Genomic DNA, 24739 nt, shown 5'->3' with positions numbered 1-24739 from the left:
GTATTCCTCCAATAGATGGGGTCAGCGAACATGGTGGCTGGGTGAAGCAGCAGGTGTTACTCATCAAGCCTCATCAGGAGAGGAGTATTTTAGGAGCCTGCTGCCAGCACTTCTTCGCCTGAGTGTTAACCAGTGTAGTATGATGCTAGCCCCTGGCAGTTCTGATGCTTAGACTTGGAAGATTCATTCTTACTGTGTATGTTCCTACTTCCAAGGTTACTCCTGGATACTGGATTCTGGTCCATTTTCCCGATTCCAAATTTATCTCACGCCTATTCAAGTTGTTTCCTTGGGCTGAAGCTCCTGGGTGACAGCGTCTTGCCTCCTGTTTCCTTGGACTCACTTGAGATTGAAGCCTGCTCACCCTCCACCTGTAACGTTTCTGGCACTGGAGCTGCTGATTGCAATCAGCACACCTGTGTCGGTCTCCGCCCTGGCTGCTTAAAAGCTCTGCTCCTCGCAGCCTCCAGTGCCAGAACGTCTCTAGCCATACGGTGAGCGCTTCCAGCCTTCTTTTTGAATTCCTGTCTGCCTCTCGACCTGTTTTTGCCTCTGTTTTTGGAAACCTGTCTGCCCCTTTGGATTTGTCTGCCTGCCTGGGTCCTGCCTGTCAGCCTCAGAGAACTGGACTGCCTCACCGTGTTTCTGACCCCAGCCTGTCCGTGAGTAACGAGTTCGCCTGCCCCCTGTCTGTCTGTGCTTTCTGGATTTGACCTGGACCTGGACGCTCTGTTGGATTCTCCCTTGGAAACCGCTGCCTGGATTAAACGGATTTTCCCCTTGACAAAGACTCGGACTGGACCTGGACAAAGAGCCCTGGATAACCCCCTCTCGGACGCCATCGATATAAGGAGTCAGAGTTCTGCCCTCAGCACGTCCAGGTTAGTGATCCTACTTCTCTCTCACCTACCTGTCAATATCTGCTGGTCACTAACCTGCGACTCTGCCTTCAGGAGTGGCCAGTCGCAGAGTGCGAGCCGAGCCAGGGGACCGCGCCGCCAGCGTCAAATAAAGACTGTTAAAGTTTTGTACTCACTTGTTTTCGGGTATTTCTTGGGTCCTCCTAAATCCATTACACCACCGTGTTCTTCATACAAGCCTTACTCGGATCAGACTTGCCTCTCTCTGGCTGAACCAGCATCCCAGCCCCCACTTATTTCCTCCTTAGTGGTTGTCATCATCTCTTAAGTAAGCTAACTACCAAAAAAATATTCCAAGATCCATCAACACATTCATTAACCCCACCTATCCTCTCCTGTGTCTAGTTGAAGACCCGATCTGTGTTCCCGGTTCCAGATTAATTACTGAACCAATAAAATGAACTTCTTAAACATTTTTTTTTTCCTTCCCTGGGTGCGCTGGTGGCGTAGCGGGTAGCGCAGCCCATGTATGGAGGCCTTAGTCCTCGACCCGGGTTCGACTCCGACCCACGGTCCTTTGCCGCATGACTCTCCCCCTCTTCCACCCCCTTCCTGTCAGCCTACTATAATAAAAAGCGAGCCACTAGAGCCGCGAAAAATCTCTAAAAAAAACAAAACAACTGGCGGTGTGATGCAAAGGTCATCTTGACCTTAAACCCTAAATCCTGCTCTCCATGTGGATGTTAGTTCAACGTTTACCACTAGGATAACACCTTGCCACAAAGCAAAAATGGGCCAGGAATGGTTTGAGGCACACACCAAGCTTAAAGTGTTGATTTGGCCTGAAATTCTTCAGAGCTTAATTAATCAAGTAATTAATTGGGGGACATACAAAACAAATGAGTCCGAGGGGTCGAGGCCACATCTCATAACCTCTTGGTGGTAGATGCCACACCTTCAGCGGTCTACTGGAGCCTATGCCTTGATGGGTCAGGGCATATACACTACTAGGCAGGTGGCCTGATTGGCATTAGTGTTTTCTACGTTTTCCTTATTTAGTTCTCAATTTTTTTTCAACTATGAAATGAACATTTCACAGAATTTCTTAAAGGTTGTATTTTTATGATTCTCTTAATTGTTGGGATTTTAACATCATCACGAGAACTAGACAAAGGATCCAAAATTACAACCAGACACAGAGCTGTAACTTAATAAAAAAAAAGAAACCTGAACGCAGGCAGGGAACTAACCTTGCCTGCAAGATGGATTCTTGCAGTATTTGTGCATTCACAAACACACAATAATCCATCCTGTATCGCTCCAGCTTAAACCTTTGTGTCCAAACCAAAAATGGGTTGCGCCTATCACGTTGCAGTATTAAGGTTTAAGGCGGGACATACCGATGTGCCGAAAGAGTGGCTGAACCAACACAAGCATGGCAGCACAGGAGGACACGGCAGGCCGGGGCGCGCAATGGGGCGTTGGCCCCTCAAATTATATGCTCTGCCCCCTCAACAATAAAATAAAGTTGCAGACAGTAGTGGTTTTTGGCAGCCGATTGGTGCAGCAAGACGCGCGATGAGCAATTAAGAAAATTAAAGAAATAAAAAATAATCTGTGCCCCAAAAGCTGTTTCACATTATGTGTCATATAGCTGTGTAAGGAATTGGTGCTCCTTGCAGCTGTGAGAAGATGCTGCAGCCCAAAAAGAAGCTAAGGAACTATGTACACACAAAAGAAACAAAAGACAAAATAAAGTGGTTGATTAAAGAATGCGAATTGAGGTTAAATTAGCTTAACTAATTCGGAACATTTGGTAGGTGTTTCAATCCATTCACAATGCAAATCCTGAGTTAAACAAAACATTATTTGATGAAATAACATTTTAAAGAATGATTTTCTCAGTAAACATCAGTAAAATTCTCAAACACTTGATTTTGTTAATGCAATTATACCTCTGGGAAGCTAGGGGTAGCTGTAGCGATCAGTGACTAAAATCGGCTAATCCTAAAGTTATATTAATATTAAGGCGGTAATAATGCTCATAGAACTATCGAACGATGGTGGAGCGAAACGAACAAGCGTTATGCTTGAAACAAACTGGAGTTGCATATCTGAGAAGGGCAAATGTTTCTGGAAGCTAATAGTATTAGCTAGCGGACATTCGGTTTTAAAAAGCTTTAAAAAAAAAAGCTTTGAGCGGACTGGAAAACGCAAACATCAATATCCCGTCAATGTACACTCACCGGCCACTTTATTAGGTACCCCATGCTAGTAACGGGTTGGACCCCCTTTTGCCTTCAGAACTGCCTCAATTCTTCATGGCATAGATTCAACAAGGTGCTGGAAGCATTCCTCAGGGAGTTTGGTCCATATTGACATGATGGCATCACACAGTTGCCGCAGATTTGTCGGCTGCACATCCATGATGCGAATCTCCCGTTCCACCACATCCCAAAGATGCTCTATTGGATTGAGATCTGGTGACTGTGGAGGCCATTTGAGTACAGCGAACTCATTGTCATGTTCAAGAAACCAGTCTGAGATGATTCCAGCTTTATGACATGGCGCATTATCCTGCTGAAAGTAGCCATCAGAAGTTGGGTACATTGTGGTCATAAAGGGATGGACATGGTCAGCAACAATACTCAGGTAGGCTGTGGCGTTGCAATAATGCTCAATTGGTACCAAGGGGCCCAAAGAGTGCCAAGAACATATTCCCCACACCATGACACCACCACCACCAGCCTGAACCGTTGATACAAGGCAGGATGGATCCATGCTTTCATGTTGTAGATGCCAAATTCTGACCCTACCATCCGACTGTCGCAGCAGAGATCGAGACTCATCAGACCAGGCAACGTTTTTCCAATCTTCTATTGTCCAATTTCGATGAGCTTGTGCAAATTGTTTACCTGACTCCGCCAGATAGATTTGCTCCGCATATCCATCTGGAAACCTTCCGTTGAAGTAATTTTGGGAAGGGGCGAAAATACTGGTTAGCTGATTGGCCTATGTTGGTGATAGACGGGCCAAATGAACCAATCAGATTCGTCGTCGCTCTGGTACGAGCGACGACGAAAACACAACCACAAGCCAAGCTACTCTTGCTACTGCAGGTAAAGGCTCGTTAGCTCAGCAAAGAAATACTCTATAATTCCGATAAAACTTGCTCGATAGCCACGCTAACGCTAGTTTCGTCGGCTGAAGCCGCCATGTTGTTTAGACTGAACTGACGCGCTTCCCGTTGCGTCACACCTCAACCCGCCTCAAAGCCGACGCTGATTGGACGTTCGTTTGGTGAACGGCTCCAAATTTTCTTTAACGGAGGGTAGCCAGACTGATCTGCGAGTGAAACCTTGACAGCTCGCGAGATCAGGATGGTCTCACGAGGCTAGCAAATTGTAGCCTCAGTTTCCTGTTCTTAGCTGAAAGGAGTGGCACCCGATGTGGTCTTCTGCTGCTGTAGCCTATCTGCCTCAAAGTTTGACGTACTGTGCGTTCAGAGATGCTCTTCTGCCCACCTTGGTTGTAACGGGTGGTTATTTGAGTCACTGTTGCCATTCTATCAGCTCAAACCAGTCTGGCCATTCTCTTCTGACCTCTGGCATCAACAAGGCATTTCCACCCACAGAACTGCCGCTCACTGGATGTTTTTTCTTTTTCGGACCATTCTCTGTAAACCCTAGAGATGGTTGTGCGTGAAAATCCCAGTAGATTAGCAGTTTCTGAAATACTCAGACCAGCCCTTCTGGCACCAACAATCATGCCACATTCAAAGTCACTCAAATCACCTTTCTTCCCCATACTGATGCTCGGTTTGAACTGCAGGAGATTCTCTTGACCATGTCTGCATGCCTAAATGCACTGAGTTGTCGCCATGTGATTGGCTGCTTAGAAATTAAGTGTTAACGAGCAGTTGGACAGGTGTACCTAATAAAGTGGCCGGTGAGTGTATAAAACCCTTGTGGAGATAACGTTTGTTATAACTATAAAAACACACTCAAATTACATCAGCAATGGCGTGGTTCGAAGAATGCTAACGGGACCTACCCTGTAAGCTCAACGTGTTTCAGAAACACCGTGAAAACGCATTAAGTAAACCTTCTAAATCAACCATTTAACTTTCCCTGTTCCGATGTTTCTCTGCCAAACCTGTCGGTGCCTCTGTGTCAGTTCGTTCACTTTGGGCATCCAGTTGGACGCAGTACTCCCAGGAAAAGCGGTGTTGGTTATTTCAGCAATGGCTAGCATGCGGTTCTGCGACTAGCCAAAACGTGGCGGTTGGAGCAGGCCGGGTTGTAGTGGAGTCTCTGGCATGCAGCAGCCGATTTCAGTCCAGATTTTGCTCTCAGCTTTGGAAAATGGGTCCTCTGCTGGCCGCTCTGACTCCGGCTCTGTCTGGAGTCCGTTTCCTGCAACAGCTGAGCAAGCAAAACAAAAATGGTTCAGCATAGACAGATTATTTCACTTCGTGGTCTGGTTAAGCAGAAGTGAGACTGCAGACTTAGCTTTGATTTGGCCAGCAGTTCTCCGAGCTCAGTCAGGTCCTCTGGATGAAGAGAAATCCCCCCTTTTTCACCCGAGGCAGGAGCGATGGGACTGAGTTTCACAGAAAGCACATTTTACCCAGCTTGTGAGTCTTTAAGCACATGTGGTCCGCATGGGCGGCTGGTCCCCGAGCGCGGACCCTCTTCTTGGGAGTCCCCAGCCAAGAAGAAAAGAAGAAGTGAGATATAGCCTGGCTTCATAGCAGGCCACCCTGCTGTGAGAGGCTGTCTCAGCGTGGATGTGTGAAATTCCTTTGCTTACAACCCATTTTGATTTCTCATCATGTTACACGTTGTTCCCAATTCAATCTGATTTTTCCTCATGGCTGGATGGCACAACAGGCTAAAGTCAGTCACACCAATGGGCGAGGTGGAGGTTCGGGAGGATTCCTGACCGGCTGGTCAAACTGTTTTTTCCCCTTTTCTACCCAATAATAAGACGCTGCCATGGTGATGTGCGGTTAGAAGAGTTATCACTTTGTTATTTGAACTGAAGTTGTTTATTTTAGTCGTTGGTTGTTGCAAACGTGCATTTAATGTTTTAATATAGTGCGTCATGCAAGCTCAGAATATCCCTGCAATAGGCTATTGTGTAATGATATGTATTTGACATATAGTAGTGTTTCTGGAAAAGACAGTGTTTTCTTCTATTTTTATTTTAGTAGAGCTATGGATTTGCCTCTCCACTGTGCATGAAATGTCCCCGCTTGTTTGGTCCCCTAATGCTGGGCCTGCATGCGTAACTGCTGCTATCACATGTGTTTCATCTTTGAAAGAGGAACAGCAAGAAGTGCCTTGACTAGCTTATATGTTGGTGAAGGTTCTCAGTCATCCAGGTCATGATCAATTCAAAAAAGGCTAAAAAAATAAAACAACTGGACTTCTGTTCTGAAACTGAAGACTTTTCGCTTCCCATCCCGGAAACTTTCTCAATTCAATGAATGTTTGCAGTCTGAGAGAGAAGTATTCTGTTAGGAACATATAGGGTAATCAGATATCTGATATTAGCTTTCCATTCAAATGGAAAGGGCCATGTAGGTATATCTATTAACCTCCCTAACGGTGTAGCTTCGGTTTTGCTGTAATTTATCTTGTAACCGCAAAACTGACTGAAGCAATCAGTTGTTTCAATCAGGCAGGGAATCAAGCTTTTAACATTTATGTCCTCCAGCTAAAGTTAAACCTTTTCTAAATCGTCCTGACCTGAGAAGGCGTTTGTACCTTTATCAGCTTTAGAACTGATTATTGTCATGTCCTTTATTTTGATGAAGGACATGGCAAATTGCAGCAGCCTGTCTTCTAACTGACACCACCAAACATGATCATTTCACCCCTGTTCTTCCCTCTTTACACTGGCTTCCTGTCTGTATTACAATAGATTTTAAGCTTTCATTTTTTTTAAAGCATGTAATTATATACCAAGGACTAGGTCCAAACACTGGGATGATCAGGCTTTCTCAGTGGCAGCACCCAGACTCTGGAACAAGATCCCTCTGGATCTACGCTCCACCACTGATATGTCTTTTTAAATCAAACCTTTAAAATTATTTATTCAGACAGTCTTTGTATAGCACAGCAAACCCCAATATTCTATTGCTAAATTGTAATCTTTAATTTCTGTTTTTATGCTTCTATGCTTTTTTTTTTCTTTTTGTATGTTTTTATGTTCTTTGAATCATGAAGTACTTTGGTTGCCTATATTGGCAGTGTAAAGTGCTATAAAAATAAATTATAGTTGATTAATTGATTGACTGGTTGAAGGAAATGTCAGGGAAGAAAATACAGCTCTAGATTAAAACAGGAAGCACAATAAACTTAACTGAAAAACAGGTGCAAGTCATAGATAAATGTAGCATAATAAATAAAGTATCCGATGAGAGCAGCAGAGCTACAATGAACGGCTTACACCGAAGCTTACTGCTAAGGTACATAAACACTAGAAGTGTGCATGCAGAGCCACATGGAATGTAACAAGGAACGTGCACGCACACTGGCGTTACGTGAGCGCGTCACAATGATTGGCATGTAGGACAACCAATAGATAAGGCGATATCCCCGGAACTCGAGGGACAGAGGGGGTTGTGGCCAGGACCAAAACTCGACCAATCCCTGCCATTTGGACCTAACAGCAGGGATTGGTGAGTTTTTCATAGACCTCCAGCTCTCACAGAGATAAAAAAAAAATTGAATCCTTTTTGTGAATCCATAATTTATTTACCACTTTAAGGATGGAGGGACAATTTTACCCAGTATAACACAGAATGTTTCTGAATAGGATTACCAGCTATAGCTTTAAGTTAGATTATGGGCATGTTTTATATATGTTTGAAAGGTCCTTATGTATAGTTATGTCTCACCAGCGCAGGCACTGCAGTTTCGAATGCTTATGATGAAGTCGATCAATGTTTCAAGTCTGATAAGGAGTGAAACTGAACTTTTTAGAGGAATCATCATGCAGTCTGGCTGCAATTCACCACTTTACCATCTTTCTCCAAAATGAGCGTAGGCATGGGTCAGAGTTGTCATTAAGACCCCTCATTTTCCGTTTTTTTTTTTTTTTTTTTATAGATGACGAGCTTTGTCTGAAAAGTGACGTATAGTTTCAGGCCCCATTGGTAACGCACGCAAATTTATAAATGAGAGCCCCTTTGACGAAGGAAACTATATATATATCCTGAACCTTTATAAGGGTAAAAAGTTTTTTTTAGAAACTATGTTTGCTATATAAAGTATTCTAGATTAATGCGTTTAAGTTGTAATTTAATGTCTGATTTGTTCAGTTTTGCCACTTTTGGTTCTTATACCTGATCAATTGTTTTTTGGCTTTATAATTGTTGGTGTAATTTAATAACTGATTTAATTACTAATTTAATAACTGAACTATTTAGTTCTGTATTTCTTATTAACTTTGTTAGACATTCTTCACATGCTTTTATTTTTTTAAATGGGCAGTCTGTGTCACTTTTATTCTGACAGGTTGAACCGGAAGTGATCCTCTACCGGAGGTAGCTAACTAGCCGTAGTGTTTGTTGTGGTTTCAGCGGCCGCTGCTGACTAAACTAGCCGCTGTTGTGTGTGTGGTTGGGGTGGTCAGGCCAGGGACGAGCCGCTCGGCAGCAGAGCAATGAGCCAGCAGCGGAGGCGGACAGCTTCCTGCTAACAGGGCGCCGAGGCGTCGCCCAGCAGCAGCTAGCTCCTCTGCTTCAGCAGCAGCTAGCTCCTCTGCTTCAGCAGCTAGCTTCTCTGCTTCAGCAGCAGCTAGCTCCTCTGCCTGCTGCGCTGCTCCCATCAGGTCCTCCAAAGGGATGCCACTGAGGTAGTCTGATCCCCCCCTCCACAGAACATGCAGGGTCACCTGTAGATGTTGTTTAGTTCAGAATAACCAGAATCCGCGGCGTTAGCCTAGCTTGGTTGTCCTGCTAGTTCCGCTTTCGTATTGGGATCTGATCTGAGCGTGGGGATTATCTGTATTATGTAAACTCCAGGCTGTCCGCCTCTCGGTGAAGATCCTGTAGGTCGCCGTGTCGCTGTCACGCCTTGCTGCGGCGTGGATTGGGGTGATCCGGGCTGGGCTTTGGTCCGGACCGGGTAAACAGACCTGTCACTGTTAGCAGCTCTGCTAGCAGCTCTGCTAGCCTCCGAGTCTTGTGACCTGTGGCTCTGCAGCTGGTCGATCGGGCTTCTCCCCTGTCAGCTGAACGCCAGTGGGGTTTGAGGCAGAGATGATTGTTTTGCTGTCAGCTCCCCCACTGTGGGAAGAGACCAGTAGTTAGTGCAGGTATGTTTGCTCAGTTGTTGCGGCTTCGTTACCAGTCTGCAGTCTTCCTGAATTCACATCGAGACCTGTGGAAAGCTGGGAGCGAAAACCACGCAAAAAAAGAGCTAAAAGTTATAAACTGATTTTTAAAAGGAATTATTTTGAAATGTGTTTGGTTATTACTTCAAAAAGCTTTTCAACCTGTGATGAGTGAGTAATGAACTGGTAACAGAGCCTTTATTCGGCCAACTTCACATTAATGTACTATAAAAGATACTCAAACAAAAAGGCATTCAGCTTGCATTGTTTCTCAATAATAATAATAATAATAAACTTTTTTTAATTTCCGATCTGTGATTGAAGCTGCACTTGCAGGTGCTCATTGAGTGTATGATCAGGCTGTAGCAGAAGATATTTGGAATCTAGTCGTTTAAAAACATTCGTAAATCCTGCTCGTCTTCAGTTACATCAGACATGGTGTTGTTGGAGCTTTTAACAGGAAACCCGGCTCTGCTGTTTACAGGAGTGAAAAAAGAGAGAATCCATGAAATCCAGTGTAGGTTTACCTGCGATCTGGCAAACAAAGGAAAAGCAGCTGTGGACTCGCTGATAGTAGCATGCTGAATATGTCTGAATGTATTAAAGATCAGCCTTCATGTGTGGAGGGTTCTCTGTGAAGCGGGTGACTGTTTGCCTCTGATGGTGCGTTGCTGCTCCGCAGGTCTGTGTTTTGAACCTTCGTGATGGCAGGATCCCAGTGGGAGCTTCCCCCAGAGCTATGCTGCAGGCCCATGGCCTTCGTAGCATTAACCGGGCTGGACGTGGTCTACAACGCTGTGCATCGAGCCATCTGGGACGCTTTCTGTGCCAACCGACGCGCTGACAGAGTCCCCATCTCTTTCAAAGTTCTCCCAGGAGACCACGAGTATCCCAAATGTCGCACCAAGGTGAGCTGTGGCCTTGGCCGGGGGTTTAACCGGCCATCATCAACGCCCAAACACACAGGTTGGATTAGGACTGTGCTCTCAGGGCTCTGAAAGGGGGGGTCGGGGTGCACAACAAATGGTATTTAACAGCATCTATGTCTAAATGAAGGACATACAAACATGTAGTGACACACGTAGTGACCGGTGCATGGCTGAACATGCTGTTATAGCTTAATGCAGGTTCTTCAAACATGCACTCACTTCTAAAGACACACGTTTCCTCCCTGGCCAAAGGGAACAGTAAAGCAGGTCAGCATGCAGTGGTTGTGCAGGAGCTCCCACTGTGTCACAGCAGAGCTGTGTGGATCTGACCTGATGAGACTACTGTACACCTGTTGATTGGAAAAGTGTAATGGATGCTTATTACCCCCCCCCCCCCCCACACACACCCACACACACACACACACACACACATGCACACACATCAGTAACACCAGCTTAACACCCCCTGATTAATGCATCTAAAATGATCCTTTTGTGAGTTACCGTGAAGCTCTCTGCTCTGTGTCCAGCGGACGTCTTACGAGTGGTACATCCCAAAAGGCATCCTGAAGACCGGCTGGATGAACAAACATCTGAACCTGGTCCCCGCTCTGGTGGTTCTGTTCTACGAGCTGGACTGGGATGACCCGCAGTGGAAGGAGAAACAGTCCGAATGTGCAACTAAAGTGGAGATCGTCAGGTGTGGGCTCCCTGGGGGAGTTAGTCATTGGAAAGCGGACTCAGTCATAACCGCGATGGGTTCATGTAGGGCTGGGCAATATGGATAATTTTTTTTAATTTATTTTTTTATCAAATCCGATTAATTGATTGTCCTCCCTCTTGTTTGGTAAAAAGAAATTGCTGGAATTATTTTTAGACACTTTTATTTCAGTATTCTCATCTGGGAGTTGACCTGAACTCAAAGTGCAACTTATTAGGAGCTTTAAAACATGCCTGTAAAGCAAGATGGCTGCCCTGTCATCGTCAGTGATGACAATATAACACAAAACGTTTGCTGCTGGCTGTATTGAACGTCTAAGAACAGGCTTCACTAGTGTAACTGCACACCAACTTAAAAAAATAAGTAAATGAATAAAGGTTTACTCATTGGAGTATTTTGACAATATATTTTCCTAAACATATATTCAACATCGCAAAGTTTCATGGCAAAAATCTCAATCTCCCAGAATGAAATGCTGCAAATTGGAATAAATGTCTGAAGTGGATTTCTCGCCCAGCCCTAATTGCCGGTGATCTCTGCTGTGTGGAGACAGAGGAGGAGGTTTCAGAAGGTACCAGAGGTATAAGCAGTGCTTTTTTTGTCTCTAGGACCAGTCTTCAGGGCAGGAACACCAAAGTGGCGGTGGTTTTAATCCAAAAGAAGACTCCTCTACCTCCAGGTACGTCTCCCGCCGAACAAGATACAGCGTCTTGCAAAAGTAATCCCCCCCCTTGACCATCTCTACCACAAACTCCAGCGTAACCTTTGGGGTTTGAATCAGAGACCAGCACAGCGTAGTGCTAGGCTGGGAAGGAGAAAACAGAGACGTTGGGGCTCAGCTCCTCCAAATGTTCCCCCACCAGTAGGGGAGGCTTACTGGGGTGCGAACACCTTTGCAAGGCGCTGTGTTGGAGTCATTATGTCCATGTGGTTCTGACCTGTGTCACCGTCACTGACGTTGGAATGACACGGGCCCCTGATGTGTGCACAGGAGAGGACCTGGTGGCGTCAGAGAGAGCCTCGGCTCTTTGTAACTCCTGTGACCTGTCAGGCAAGAGCCTCTTCGTGCTGCCTCACACCGACCACTTAGTGGGCTACATCATCAGGTACGGTACAGTGGGGAGGGTCTGGCCCGCGGGAGCCTGAGCTCAGCATGCTGCTCTGTCCCCTTTCAGGTTGGAGAACGCCTTCTATGAGCACGCTCAGACGTACTACTACACAGAGATCCGTCGGGTCAAATCCCACAAGGAGTTCCTCAACAAGACCACCCACCAGGTAGGAAGCGCTGCCAACCACGCGGTGGGACATCCTGCGCCTGATGCTAGCACAAAGGACCTTAAACCTGTTCCCAGTTTGTCACGTTAAAACTGCTAGGTCCACAGGAGCCCTGTCTGTCCCCTGGCCCCCAGGATCTTAGGGTCCTTGTTCTCTAAATGCTGTATTCTTCCTTCTGTCCATCCTTTCCTCCTCCTCTCTCTACTCCTCTGGGTCCTCCATCCCCTCCTTGAGGTCTACCTTCTCTTCTGGGTTGCCATCCTTCCTTCCTTCCTTCCCTGGGTCCTTCTCTTCTGTGTGTCCTTCCTTTCCTTCCTTCCCACCCTCCTTCCCGTTTCTAGACGGGACAGGTTCTGAATTTAAAGCCTGCCCCCTGTAGGAATATCTGCTCTAATTGTGTAGTGGACAGTGTTTAACCCTTTAAAGTGAACGCAAAGGACTGAGGAGGGGAAAATTGAGCCAAACCCAGAAGAAAGAATGGGAAAATGGTGCTAATTTTTTTGAACTGGGAAGACATGTGATGTGTTTTTCTGGGTTTGTCGCTGGTAAACGTTTAAAGAGCGTGTTATCGCGTGCCTCCAGCACGGCTCTTCCTACTCTGAAGTTGTTCTGTCCGTGTTTTCTCCCTGCAGCTGCTGTTTGTCAGACACCAGTTTAAAATGGCTTTCCTCAGTGAGCTCAAACAGGACACCCAGAACGCTCTCAAGTAAGTCTAATCTCTGACGTTGCTCGGAAACCGTCAGTATATCAAGGGAAAAAGCTTTTTCTGAATGAAAGCCCTGCACAATAGCGATGTCGGAGAATCTGAACCGTCCTTGGTGACGTCTGACCTCGTGTTTGATGTGATGGCTTATCAAATCAGTGATAATTTCCCTGAGTAATACTGACTTGGAGCTGCTGAGAGCTGAATGTTCCCGTTTGGGGCTGCAGGTACTACAGAGCTGCCTACAGCCTGGTCCATGAGCTCAGAGCACACGAGACCAACATGCTGGAGATCAAAACCCTGGCAGGGTTCATCAACTACAAGGTGTGTGGCTGCTCTCCTGCGCCCTGCTCTCCACTCCTGGGTGGAATATTGATGGAAAGCCTTTGGTGTGAGCCTCTTTCTCCTCTCCGTGTGTCTGGTCGCTGCAGATCTGCCGCCTGTGTTTCCAGCACAACACTCCTCTGGATGCTATAGCTCAGTTCAGGAAGCACATCGACCTGTGCAAGAAGAAGATCGGCAGCGCCGAGCTGGCCTTCGAGCACTCCGCATGGATGTCTAAGCAGTGAGAGACGCACGCTGCACCTGCACACACCATAATGTGTAAATTCAGTCAGGATATGGAAACCTTTACCGTGTGTTCAGGTTCTTTCAGTCCACAGCAGAGTTTGGGTTCTGGATTAATTGATGACAGTGTAACATGTGAGCGTCGCACCCCTGAGCTTGTGTTAAGCTCCTGTTAGAACCTGGAGACAACATGATTGTTTCCTGGCAGGTAGCACCTAGAACCATGCCTGGTTATCATCAGATAATTGTCAGGTGTGGATGTGTGGAAGGAAAAGCTTTGTGTTTCCAGGCTTTTTCTCCTGCGCTCCATGTGTGTACACCACCCCCAGGTGTAGATTATAAACCTGACCACTGCTCAGCTATCTACCATACACTACGTTCACGCTGCAGGTCTTCATGCTCAATGCACTATTTTTGCTGAAATCAGATTTTTTTTGAGGTACTACTATTAAATGGGGGCGCCATCAGACTTCTGTCTGAACGTCTCCAGACCGCAAAGCGACCCGCATGCACACATGGAGATGTCACAGAGCAGCGCACTGTTTGCAGAAGCAATGGTGAATGGAATTGTTTCTAGAGATGTTCAATAAAGTTTCGGTTAAAAACAAACTTGAGAAAATGTAAAATAGTGTATACTGGCATCTCGCCTTGTCATTAGAAAGCTGTATGGGAGGCGAGAATATTAAGACCACATGATAGTGAGATGAAGGTAAGAAGAAAGCAGCAGAGCTATCAGCAATGGTCTGTTATGGAGCGCTAACTGCTGCTGCTGTGTGTGGATGTGATGTGTAGTTTGAGTCAGGAGAGTAACGTGAAAGACGGATAAACTGTGACATGACCGATGCGTATCTGAATTAGTATCACATATGGAAGTGGCCCAGATCGTGTTTTGGGGGGATGAGAAGATCATATGTGGGAGGCATTTCCCTGCAGCGTGAATGTAGCTACAGATCGCTCTCTAGCTCAGGATTTCTGCTTTAAAAAAGGCTCAGCATCCTGAAAAAGTCTGGAAGTTGAGCCAGAGAGCTGTAGGAACCCTTCATGCATCTCAGCAGCAGAAAGTAGCTTTCCTCCGTTTCTGGTGTTATCGGCTAGTTTGTATTGTTTGATAGGACCGTGATTAGTCCTGAGAAATAAGCTTAGATATGTGAATAAAAACTCACTGGAACAAATAATGGCCTTTTTTTTCTACTTGTTCCTTTATTGCACCATTTATTTTTCCATTTTGTTTACGATTATGTAATAACGTTCACAAACCAGTGCAGTAGGCAAAATCTCGTGCAGATGCGCACTGGAGAGCCAAGATATGATCAGAACTGAAGCCGGGGGGGGGGGTGACCCGGTGTGACCCGGTCAGGGCTGTGTGTCAGGGCCTCAGGCCGTGCTTGTGCTTCCCACCAGGTTCCAGTCTTTTGGCGAGCTGTTCGATGAGGCGATAAAGTTGGGTCTGACGGCCATCCAGACCCAGAACCCGGGCTTCTACTACCAGCAGGCTGCCTGTTACAGCCAGGACAGGAAGCAGATGGCCCAGCAGCTCTGTCAGGTCAAACCCACGCTGCGCTGTCTTTCTGCATGTCGCCGTTAACGCTGCTCTGCTTGGTAATCCACCTGGAGGAACTGTTGCTATGTTTGTTTCTCCAGGCTGGAATGACCTACCCTTCCCCTGACCCCCTGGACACCCAGAGTGGAGGACTGGACTTCTACGGCCAGAGACCCTGGAGACAAGGACACCAGAGTATGTTTGTTACCCTGACCTTAGAGAACTAGAGCTGGATCAGAGTCGTGATGGCAGAGCTGATGTGTCCTCACAAAGCAGACATCTGCTCACTTGTTGCTTTGAAAACATTTTCTGCACAGGTTCTAACATCATCAGCTGCTGAAGACCTGTCTACTAATCTGTCATGGTAGTCAGTAGAGACGTTTACATGCAGAAGTTCTCTGAGTTAGATCAGTTTTGTTCCACGCTGAGATTAGACGGACAGAAGCTGCGTTTTCATCAGTTTCCGTCCCGTACCTGGTCACTTCAGAGCAACGCTTTTATTTCTTTTAGCAGAAGCTGAGAACGTCACCAGACTCCATCTTTAATTGGGTGCACAAAGAAACCACAGATAAAATGATTGGATCTATACAATGTATCAATTTTAATCCAAGACAGTGATTGTGGCGCAGTTAACCCAGAACCTGGCCTACTGTAGCAAGGTAGCCCTGCAGCCTTTGAAATGTTGAAGAAAGCTGCTCAGCTGACCTGGAAAACTGTAGTTCCAGGTCCCTCTGACGCTCCTCAGCCTACAAAAGATATTTACAAGAACAAAGCAGTCATTGGTAAAGACGCTACGGTAGAGTTAGAAAGAAAGAGCTTCTAAAGTCACAGCATTGCCGTTATTTGCAGGTATCGATCCAACAGATCCAGAGAAGGAGAAGATGGGGATTCTGGCCCTGCAGATAAAGGAGACAGATGTCCCACACTCGGTAAGCAAACACCTCAGTAACGTGGTGCTTCATTCATTCTCCAAGAGCAAAAGTCCCAGTCATGGTAAAAACAACGTACACAGCTTATTGGTATTAGCTTTTAGTGATGATGTCTGTTTATGAGCTTTAACATGGAGGTCCTGCAGCTCTGAGGGGTTCCCACAGCACCACAGTCGCAGTGTTTATGACAAAAAGGTGAATTGTAGGTCAGTACAGGAGTGGCCATGGTCACGCTGAGTGTAGAGGGTGTCTGGTGGTGAGCACGCCCGGCTCAGCAGGACCTGTTCTGGATCCAGCCTGGCATTTAGAGCAAGCCTCAGCCTGACCCGGTAAAGCTGTGTCTGCCTTCACAGGAGCTGATCATAGCGCTGCTCAGCAATGCCGTGGCCCAGTTCAAGAAGTACAAGTGCCCTCGAATGAAGAGTCACCTGAGTGAGTAGTGGCGCTCTGCGTTGTCCATGTGGACTGCTGTGCTCCCTTCCTGACAGGAAGCGCAGGGTGTCCCCCCCCCCGTGTCTCAGCTTTCATTCTGCTGGCTCTTTCTTCTCCTTTGCAGTGGTGCAGATGGGAGAGGAGTACTACCACGCTAAAGACTACACCAAAGCCTTGAAGTGAGCCCTCGCTGGCTGCGTCTCTGCCGCTCTGGGTCTGGTCAGTCAGTCAGTCAGGACTAACTGGCCGTCTGTGTTTGCCTTCAAACAGGCTGCTGGACTACGTGATGTGCGACTACCGCACAGAGCGCTGGTGGCCTCTGCTGACGGCCATCTTGACCACGGCGCTGCGCTGCGCTTATCTGATGGCCAGCGTCAAAGACTACGTCATCTACTGCATGGAGCTGCTGGGCAGAGGTACCACGGGCCCAGAGGATCACTTTCAGCCGACTCAGGCTGAGCACAGACTAACGCTTCTCCTGCTGCCATGTCGCCCTCAGCTTCTACCCTGAAGGAGGAGCAGAAGTCAAGGATAGAGAAGAACCTCTTCAAAGTGTTGATGGTAAGCAGCCGCAGGGTACGCACCCAGAACCAAGGGGCTTCAGCCGGTCCACACCGCTCTGTCCTGTCTGCAGAACAAGGTTCCTGAGGCGGAGGCAGAATGTGACCCAGCCTCCGTCAGCGCCGCCCGCTCGCTGTGGACCGACCGCATGGCTCTGTCCGGGTCAAACGAAGTGATGGTGGACATGCAGGACTACATCCCCTTCAGTTAGTAAACACACATGGCTTCACTTAGAGCGCCGCTTTTCTGTTGGGCCCCCCTTTGGAGGAGGAAAAAGCTTCTGGCCCCCCATCCCGACAAAATGGGTCAAACATTTACCTTTTTTCGTTTTCTGTTTTTAATGCATTAAAGCTGTTGTTATGAAGATTACCCAGAATTCCTGATAAAGTTTAGAACGTATAACAATGGTTTCTAGCAAGTAGAATGTTTCAGCGCTGCCACATTTTATAACTATATAATATTAACAGTGACATAAATGGCTTTTAGCCCGACTCGTACCACAGGCATCTCCAGTCCCCAGAGGACAGGAGACTGGATACGGGTTCTTAAAAACATCATTTCTGTTATTTACATTTGAAGAAAATAGCAGTCGCACCAACAGGAGTTGAACATGTCGGCTCAGCACACAGGCCTGAGCTACGCGCTCATTGGTTAATGGTGTTTAATGGCAGGTGGGCCCGGGGGGGGGGGGGGGGCAGCTGGAGCAGCTTCCACTGCTCTGGGAGGGTTTCCCCCACGTTGTGACATCACGCTGGGATCAGAAGGCCTGGCTCCCACTGTCAGCTCATCCCTCAGGTGTTCTGTTGGGTTAGGGTCTGGACTCTAGGCCGGTCACATTCTTCCACAACACACTGGATCATGCATGTCCTTATGGCGCTAGCTTTGTGAGCCAGGATTCATCCCTCCATAGAACATGTGGCTTTCTGGTCATGTGGATTTACAACACTTCCTCCAAGGTAGAGTTGTGATGTAAGACTAGGCTGCATGTTTTCAGCCAGGGAAGCACCATCATTGGTCCTTAGCTGATCTGGGGTCTGGGGGTCTGTTGATGGGTCTATTGACCCTGCAGGATGCTGCTGGCCTCTGGGCTCCTCAGCATCCTCTGGAACAAGGTTTTTGCACTTAAAATAGGAACAACTCATCTCAATCGTCGTTTCCTCTGCAGTACATCTAATTCTCTTACTTTAGGGGTCGGTAGATCTTCTTATTTACCTGCTCAAATCAAGGACAAATACTCATTTGAAAAGGTTTCTTACTTTTAGTTCCCTTTTTGCAGCGTGCTGAGCAGGTTTTTGCATCTTTCCACTGATGTTTGTGAGGAATAATTTCAACATCCGCCTGTCTCTCTGTGAGCGAAGCACAAAGAAGCTTCAGCGTTTTGATCTTAGACTTTCCTCTCTCTCACACCAGTTCAGTGCAAAGCCAGGTTCCAGTCTCCAAGCTTCCACGTGGACCAGCCCATCCAGCTGCAGGTGTTCCTCAGAGCAGACTGCCCCCACCCCGTGTCATTCAGCAAGCTCACCGTCAGCCTCAGCAACCAGGTACCCGCCCCCTTTGCTTTGCTTTGGTGGGATTCTGAGCTGCCAGCAGCGTCCAGAGACCTCAGAGACTTCAGATGGTGCCATCTGACAGCTTTCTGTGCTAATGCCAGCCGGGTCATCTTCTGAAGCCTAACCCAGCCACCGCTAACTGATGCTGCTTTGTCTGTTTTCCCTCCCAGGAATACAACCAGTGGTGTGTGGCGGAGTCGTCGGGTCAGGACAGCATGACGCTGTTACCGGGAAAAGCCAGATGCTACGACTTCAGCTTTGTGGCTAAAACGGAAGACGTGGGGAAGAAAGTGGAGGTAAGCCTGTGTGCCAGCCTGTGTGCGGCAGACAGAGAGACGGGGGCAGGGAGCGGGACTGACTGGGCCTGTTGGTGCAGATGACAGGCGTGGAGATGATGCTGGGCAGCGACAGCGGCCGCTGCGTCTTCCTGAGCTGGAGAGGCGCCGGCGGAGACGCCGCCTCCACCCAGGAGGCCCTGCAGGCCAGCAGGTCGTCACGGCGCTGGGGGCGCGGCGCCGAGGCACGTCAGGAGCCGGACTGGGACAGTCTGACGCTGCAGCACAGCACCATGTAACGTGATGGACGGCCTTCACTCTTCTGTCACGGTCCGCTCGGCTGAAGGCCTAACGAGGAGTGTCTGCTTCTGTTCAGGATCATCTCCAGAGTCCCAAAGATCCTGGTCCAGCTGTGCCACCAGCCTCCTGCACTCACCAACGAGATGTACTGCATCAGCCTCTCTGTCCAATCACAGGAGGAGGATGTAGCACGAGACGTCAAGCTCACCGCCGGCCTCAAACCAGGTACGCTCCTTCCACGCCTTCAGCTGCAGCAGCCGGTCTGCTGCCTTTGTGGACCTGAAAGGATCCTCGTCATTCATGTCGTCGTCTCTGGGAACCAGAGAAGCACGTTCTACCCTGTATGAGAGCAGGCTGTCATCTGCTGGTGTTTTCAGGCCAGGAGGCAGGCTTGGGCCAGTCCACCCATGTGACTCTTGACGGGTCGAGCGTGTGTGACGACAACGCTCCGGCTCTGCTCACAGACGTTCCTCTGGGAGATCTGAAACCAGGAGAGAAGGTGCCGCTGCCCGTCTACGTTCCCAGCTCTTCCCCGCTGGAAAGCCATCCCTCTCACCGTGTCTTCTGTCCGCCTCTAGTTGGAGAAATGTGTGTATATGAGGTGTGTGTCGACCGGACCGAGGGTCTTCCTGTTCCACGTGGCCTACAGCATCGATACAGCCGTGGAAGGACGCCACATCGTGTGCAAATGTCATAAGGTAGAGAGCTTCCTCTGCTGCATCTCCACGAGTCAGAATATCTCGTTATACAGAATCATTACACACAAAGTGAAATAATTAGAGGTAACCTTGATGATTCTGGCTTTGAGGTAATCTTATCTTATCTTATCTTATGAAAACCCAACGTTCAGTTTCTCAGAAATGTCCAATATTCCATCAGAGCAATAAAAGCGGGTGGTTAAGGCAGAAGTATGGACCTACTGAGAGGTCTGTCCATGTTCTGTACGTTACCTGAGTGTAAATACTGCATCAGTGCAGCGCGGCATGAGGCCATCCACCTGTGGTTCTGCTGAGGTTCTGCTAGGAGCCCGGGTTTCTCAGAGAGCAGCCATCACTAAACACAGGGGGAGGATTGCGCTTCTAACTCCCGTGTTTACAGAGATTACTTCAGCATGTCATCATCATTCTGATGACCCAGGAAAGTGATGGTGGGTCACTGATTTGCAGCTGACTTTCTAGAACTAACAAAGACTCCTGGATAGGTGTCGAATCGTCTTCAGAAAGAACTGAACTAAAGTCCGGTTGCCTTCCCTTTAACTTGGTTCTGCAGCCGGGTCAGCTCGGCCGTACTGAGTGCGTACCGGGAGCCGTGGTGACGGCCTGCAGATGTTTTATCCTTTATAGTCGGGCATACCAGAGGCATGAAGCGGGGCGTAGTTAACGTATTTATTAAGATAGGCGGCACCCAGACCCGTTTGTTCTGCAGCGGAGATCCACCACACCACACAGAGAGGCTGCAGCGCCACGCATCCACGCCTGCTTGGAGCATTTCAGCACATCCGCTCTGAATCACAGATGAACAGTTTGATGGGAAGACACCTTCCTGCCGAGCAGATTTCTGGGTGACTGTGGTCGTAGAAACAACTTTGCCTGCCTGGACTCATGTCCACGAGGGAGGGAGCCTCAATGTTTTTTTTTTTTTTTTTTTACTTTTTTGTTCCAAAAAAGTGATCAGCTCTTTGCTGGCGCTCGTGTTTCCATTTGACGGCGGGTGTGCGCTGAGCCCCCCACAGTTCTGTTTGTCTGGTAGATTCATGGTTTACTTGTTTACTGTAAATTAGTGTTATATGGGCCCCAACAACTAGCTACTTTATTTATCCCTTATAGAATAGTTAATAAAGGTCTTTTTCCTGTGTTTCCAGGATGAGACTGTGACTGTAGAGACGGTGGTCCCCTTTGAAGCGTCTGTCAAGTTTGTATCTACTAAGGTCTGTAGCCCATGCCTTTTACCGGTCCTGCCGTACGAGTCACCGTGTTTACACGCATCTACGTTGAGGTTGTGTTAGCGCACTAGCAGCCAGCAGAGTGTGTGTGTGTGTGTGTGTGTGTGTGTGTCCAGTTCGAGCCGTTGGAGCGGGTAGCGGTGGACATTCCCTTCCTGCTGATGACAGACGTGGTCTCCTCTTCGCCGTGCCCTCTCCTGCTGAGCTCCTCCTGTCTGCAGCTGCAGACCATAACCAGCAACACCCCCCAGCTTCAGTCGCAGCTGCAGCAAGGTGCCGCAGCCGCTCCAGCACACACATCTGTCCCCATCCACAGCCGCAAAGACGCGGCGAGCTAACCGCGCCTGTGTTTGTGTGTCCAGTGGTCCTGCAGACGGGCGAATGCGCCAGCGAGTGTTTCTGTCTTCGATGTCCACCGGGCACCAGCAGCAGTAACACCGTGGCTACAGGACAGTACGTCATATCATGGAGGAGGTACATGGACACACGCAGACAAACCTGTAGAGGAGCACCAGCAGCTGTGAACGTCTGTCTTCTCTAACCCCCAGTAGGTCGAGGCTGATGAGCCTGGTTCTGGTTCTGCTGGATGTTCTCCTCCCCGTTAAAGGGGAGTTTTCCTCTCCACTGTCGCTTCATGCATGCTCAGTATGAGTGATTGCTGCAAAGCCATCAACAATGCAGACGACTGTCCACTGTGGCTCTACGCTCTTTCAGGAGGAGTGAATGCTGCTTGGAGAGACTTGATGTAATCTGCTGGGTTTCCTTAGAGAGGAAACTTTTTGACTAATCTGCAACATTTAATTGATTTTGACTTTGTAAAGTGCCTTGAGATGACACGTATCCTGAGTTGACGCTATATAAATAAAATTGCATTGAACTCTGTTAAACAGGAAGTCTTCCGGCGCAGACAGCCCCCTCATCCAGACCACAGTCTCTCTACCTCATGTCATCCTGGAGTCTGTCCCTCTTTACGTCTACGCTGGTCAGTGAACGCATCGCGCCAGGAGCCGTCCTGCCGCTGCTTTTGTTTCCACTGGAAACGTTCCTCCAGTCGTGCTGTGAGTTTCTCTGTTTGATGTCTCCGTGCAGATTTGCCTTCATTTGGCCGGGTCCGAGAGTCTCTTCCAGTCCGGTACCACATAGAGAACAGAACAGCGCAGGTGCAGGAGGTGGAGATAGCCGTTGATCCATCAGACGCCTTCATGTTCTCCGGACTCAAACAGGTGCGGCTGGTGGCCATATGCTGCATGTTGACACAGAGTGAACCTAACCTAACCTAACCTATGGCTCGCCTGCTTCATGGGCGGTGTAGGACTTTAATGTGATGGAGCAGCAGACATGAATGTATAGTTGTGAAGTGGACCATGTAGGGCTGGGCAATATGGCTTAAAAATAAAATCTCTGATTTTACTTTACCAAATCCGATTAATCGATTTATTTTTTCCTCCTTTTCTTTTCATAAAAAAACCCGAAAAAAATTAATTTAAAAACTTGCTTTTAAGAGCAGGCTTCACATCACTAAAAAAATAAGTAAATGAGTAAATTAAAATGCCTCGCATTACGGTAAAAAAAAAAGGTTTCCTTTTACACTATTTTGAGAATATATTTTCCTAAACATATATTCAGCATTGCGTGCTGATCTCTTCACGGAAGCCCAATGATTAATTTGGAAAAATAAAATCCAGATTTTCCAAAAATGTATTCTTAAAAAAATGTAAACTTGAATGAATCGCTTAAATCGATTTATCGCCCAGCCCTAGGACCATGGTCAGCCCTCTGTAGAACCACCTGTCACTTCAATGACATTCCCAAGGCTTCTTGGGTCCGTCTCCACAAGCTTTGCGCTTGTAGAGACTGAGATGTTTCCTCTTTTTTTTTTTTGCAAAGTAGCTCAACCTCAGACAGAACGGCTAGAGCGCATCTGTGAGCATTGATTTAGAAATGAGTTGGACTGGAAACTTATGAAAGAAATGCACCAAACGGGACTAAAAACAGCTGCCTGCACCACTTTCCAGCTTTTTATTGTCGAAGCTTTTGGAAACCATGTTTGTTTTGGTTTCACGTCACGACCATGTGCCCTGTAAGGTGAGCTGACACGTGGCGGGGCAAGAGGCCTGATGTCACCAGCGCTGGGGGAACAGTGGTGCTGGGGGGCGTGTCCTCTTACAGCAGAACCGCCTAAAAAGTCCCGCCTTAAGATGGCAAAGGAATGCAGTGACCCTGATCTGACCCAGGCTGTGTGGCCGGTCAGATCAGATGCGTGAGGAACCATCAGGGAGGTTAAGGGGAGACGTTTGGATGCCTTATAAGCCCTTTGCTGTTGTTCTAGATGGTGCAAAGGACACTGATAGCTGCCCTAGTCCAGGTTTAGACCACTAACATCACCCAGCCAAAGGAGCCCTAAAGCCAGCTGTGCCCCTGTGTGTTGATATGCAGGTGCGTCTGCGTGTCCTCCCCGGCACAGAGCAGCAGATGCTGTATAATTATTACCCCCTGATGGCTGGATACCAAACACTACCGCAGCTCAACATCAGCCTGCCACACTGTCCGACCTCCACCAGCCCCGCCCTGAGACGCTTCCTGCCGCAGCGTATCTTCGTAAAGGTAAGGCGGGAAGCGGGCGCTCCGAGCCGGCAGCCGGTCTCCGCTGAATTCCTGGACGACGTCTGAATCCTTTTTTTTGTGTTTCCTTGTGTTCAGCCTCAGGGCCGGCAGCCAGACGACGCCTCCATCGCCGCAGCCTGAGGAGAAAACAAAAGGGTTTCCTGTAAATACAACAGCAAAGCAACGTCGTGTGTGCTCTTTTAGCCGCCTCATTCCGCACAGATGTGGTCATTAACACATCTGGTCCCTGTCGTCCTGTAAAAAGCACCGTGGACCCCATCCGTCGACCAAACATTTGAAGACTGTCGTTCCCGGCGAGTGAACGCGGTGACTGGAGTTGTGTAAGCAGCTAAGACCTGACCTGATGCTCGTTTAGCCGTGAACCTCCTGTCTGAGTCTGATGGGGGTTCTGCGTCGCTCCGGGGGATGTAATCCACGGCCTCAGTGTGTTGAAGGACTGGTTATACTGAAGTACTTGCTGTGTCTTATCTTTGCATGTCTGCAGAGTCCTTTGACTGTGAAAATGTGATGCAGTTGAGGACGGGTGGGGGGAATAAAAGTTTAACACCCTGTTTTTACCAGTCGGTGTAATTCTGATGTGCTCAGGTGTTTTCCTGTTTCTTTGTGTGCCGGGGTTATTTCCCTGCTGGGAAATTCCTGCTAGTCTGGACGTGAGGTATGCCTGGCTCCTTTCATCCCGCCTTTTGAACGGATGGAGTCTGCCGTACGGGGAAAGGCGCCCAGGTGTTCCCATGTCCGAACCTCAGCGTTGGTATTCATTCATCTGCCGTCCTAACGTGGTGTGGAATGACATGCAGAGTGCGTTGGACCGTTTGTCTCATTGGAGCAGATTCTGGCTCCAGTACGTCAATAAGGGATCCAGACTTTTTGCAGCAAACCTTACATGAGCTCCAGCGCCGCATTCTTTTGACTCTTCGGTCAGAAGCCGCTGGTTCATGGTGAAATGAGCTTCACTCTTCTACTTTAGGATTACAGGCCCAGCCGGGCTCACTGGAACACGGGGAAGGAGACCAACAACAGTCTGGAATAAGCCCCTCACTTCAACCCAGCAGAACATGCTTGTGCCAAACTACTTCTTCTTCTTCTTCTTCTTCTTCTTCTTGTTTTTTTTTATGGCGGTTGGCAAACAACTTTCAGGTGCATTACCGCCACCTTCTAGACTGGAGTATGGATCAGATGTAAAA

At 48.0% G+C, this 24739-nt stretch overlaps 1 protein-coding gene and 1 long non-coding RNA gene across 5 annotated transcripts; both read left to right on the top strand.

The window, feature by feature from the left end:
• The first annotated feature begins 730 nt into the window (after nucleotides 1–730).
• LOC118559414 lies at nucleotides 731–1031 on the top strand. Its single transcript, XR_004928848.1, has 2 exons — nucleotides 731–881; nucleotides 954–1031. It is a non-coding gene; the product is annotated as an uncharacterized LOC118559414 (long non-coding RNA).
• Nucleotides 1032–8369: 7338 nt separating this feature from the next.
• On the top strand, nucleotides 8370–24108 carry trappc11 (trafficking protein particle complex 11). Of its 4 annotated transcripts, XM_036130129.1 has the most exons (31): nucleotides 8401–8726; nucleotides 9889–10114; nucleotides 10666–10835; nucleotides 11465–11535; nucleotides 11848–11962; nucleotides 12032–12131; nucleotides 12764–12837; nucleotides 13062–13158; nucleotides 13266–13399; nucleotides 14803–14944; nucleotides 15043–15136; nucleotides 15791–15870; nucleotides 16224–16302; nucleotides 16427–16481; nucleotides 16573–16718; nucleotides 16802–16863; nucleotides 16937–17069; nucleotides 18274–18404; nucleotides 18584–18709; nucleotides 18790–18983; nucleotides 19065–19213; nucleotides 19366–19487; nucleotides 19567–19686; nucleotides 20850–20915; nucleotides 21047–21203; nucleotides 21293–21404; nucleotides 21821–21912; nucleotides 22020–22153; nucleotides 23367–23534; nucleotides 23631–23697; nucleotides 23800–24108. In XM_036130129.1, exons 2-30 carry the CDS (start codon nucleotides 9911–9913, stop codon nucleotides 23673–23675), a joined length of 3372 nt encoding a protein of 1123 aa, XP_035986022.1. In that variant the 5' UTR covers nucleotides 8401–8726; nucleotides 9889–9910; the 3' UTR covers nucleotides 23676–23697; nucleotides 23800–24108. The 4 variants fall into 4 exon arrangements, with proteins under 4 accessions (XP_035986020.1, XP_035986022.1, XP_012733885.2 ...); XM_036130127.1 differs by having other exon boundaries at nucleotides 8370–8415; nucleotides 23631–24108; XM_012878431.3 differs by having other exon boundaries at nucleotides 8402–8726; nucleotides 23631–24108.
• Nucleotides 24109–24739: the final 631 nt, after the last annotated feature.

The sequence above is a fragment of the Fundulus heteroclitus genome, unplaced genomic scaffold (assembly GCF_011125445.2).
Source record: "Fundulus heteroclitus isolate FHET01 unplaced genomic scaffold, MU-UCD_Fhet_4.1 scaffold_28, whole genome shotgun sequence".
Classification (NCBI taxonomy): domain Eukaryota; kingdom Metazoa; phylum Chordata; class Actinopteri; order Cyprinodontiformes; family Fundulidae; genus Fundulus; species Fundulus heteroclitus.
The sequence above is the reverse complement of the archived record's forward strand: the minus strand, read 5'-3'. Positions and strand labels throughout refer to the sequence as shown.

What these genes read in the sequence shown, in the direction of transcription:
- trappc11 (XM_036130127.1), top strand. Translation starts at nt 9,911, where the DNA reads ATGGCAGGATCCCAGTGGGAGCTTCCCCCAGAGCTATGCTGCAGGCCC. An exon ending in GCAGGACTACATCCCCTTCA is followed by an intron (nt 17,070 to 18,273) that starts GTTAGTAAACAC and finishes CTCTCACACCAG; the next exon opens with TTCAGTGCAAAGCCAGGTTC. An exon ending in ACGCTGCAGCACAGCACCAT is followed by an intron (nt 18,984 to 19,064) that starts GTAACGTGATGG and finishes GCTTCTGTTCAG; the next exon opens with GATCATCTCCAGAGTCCCAA.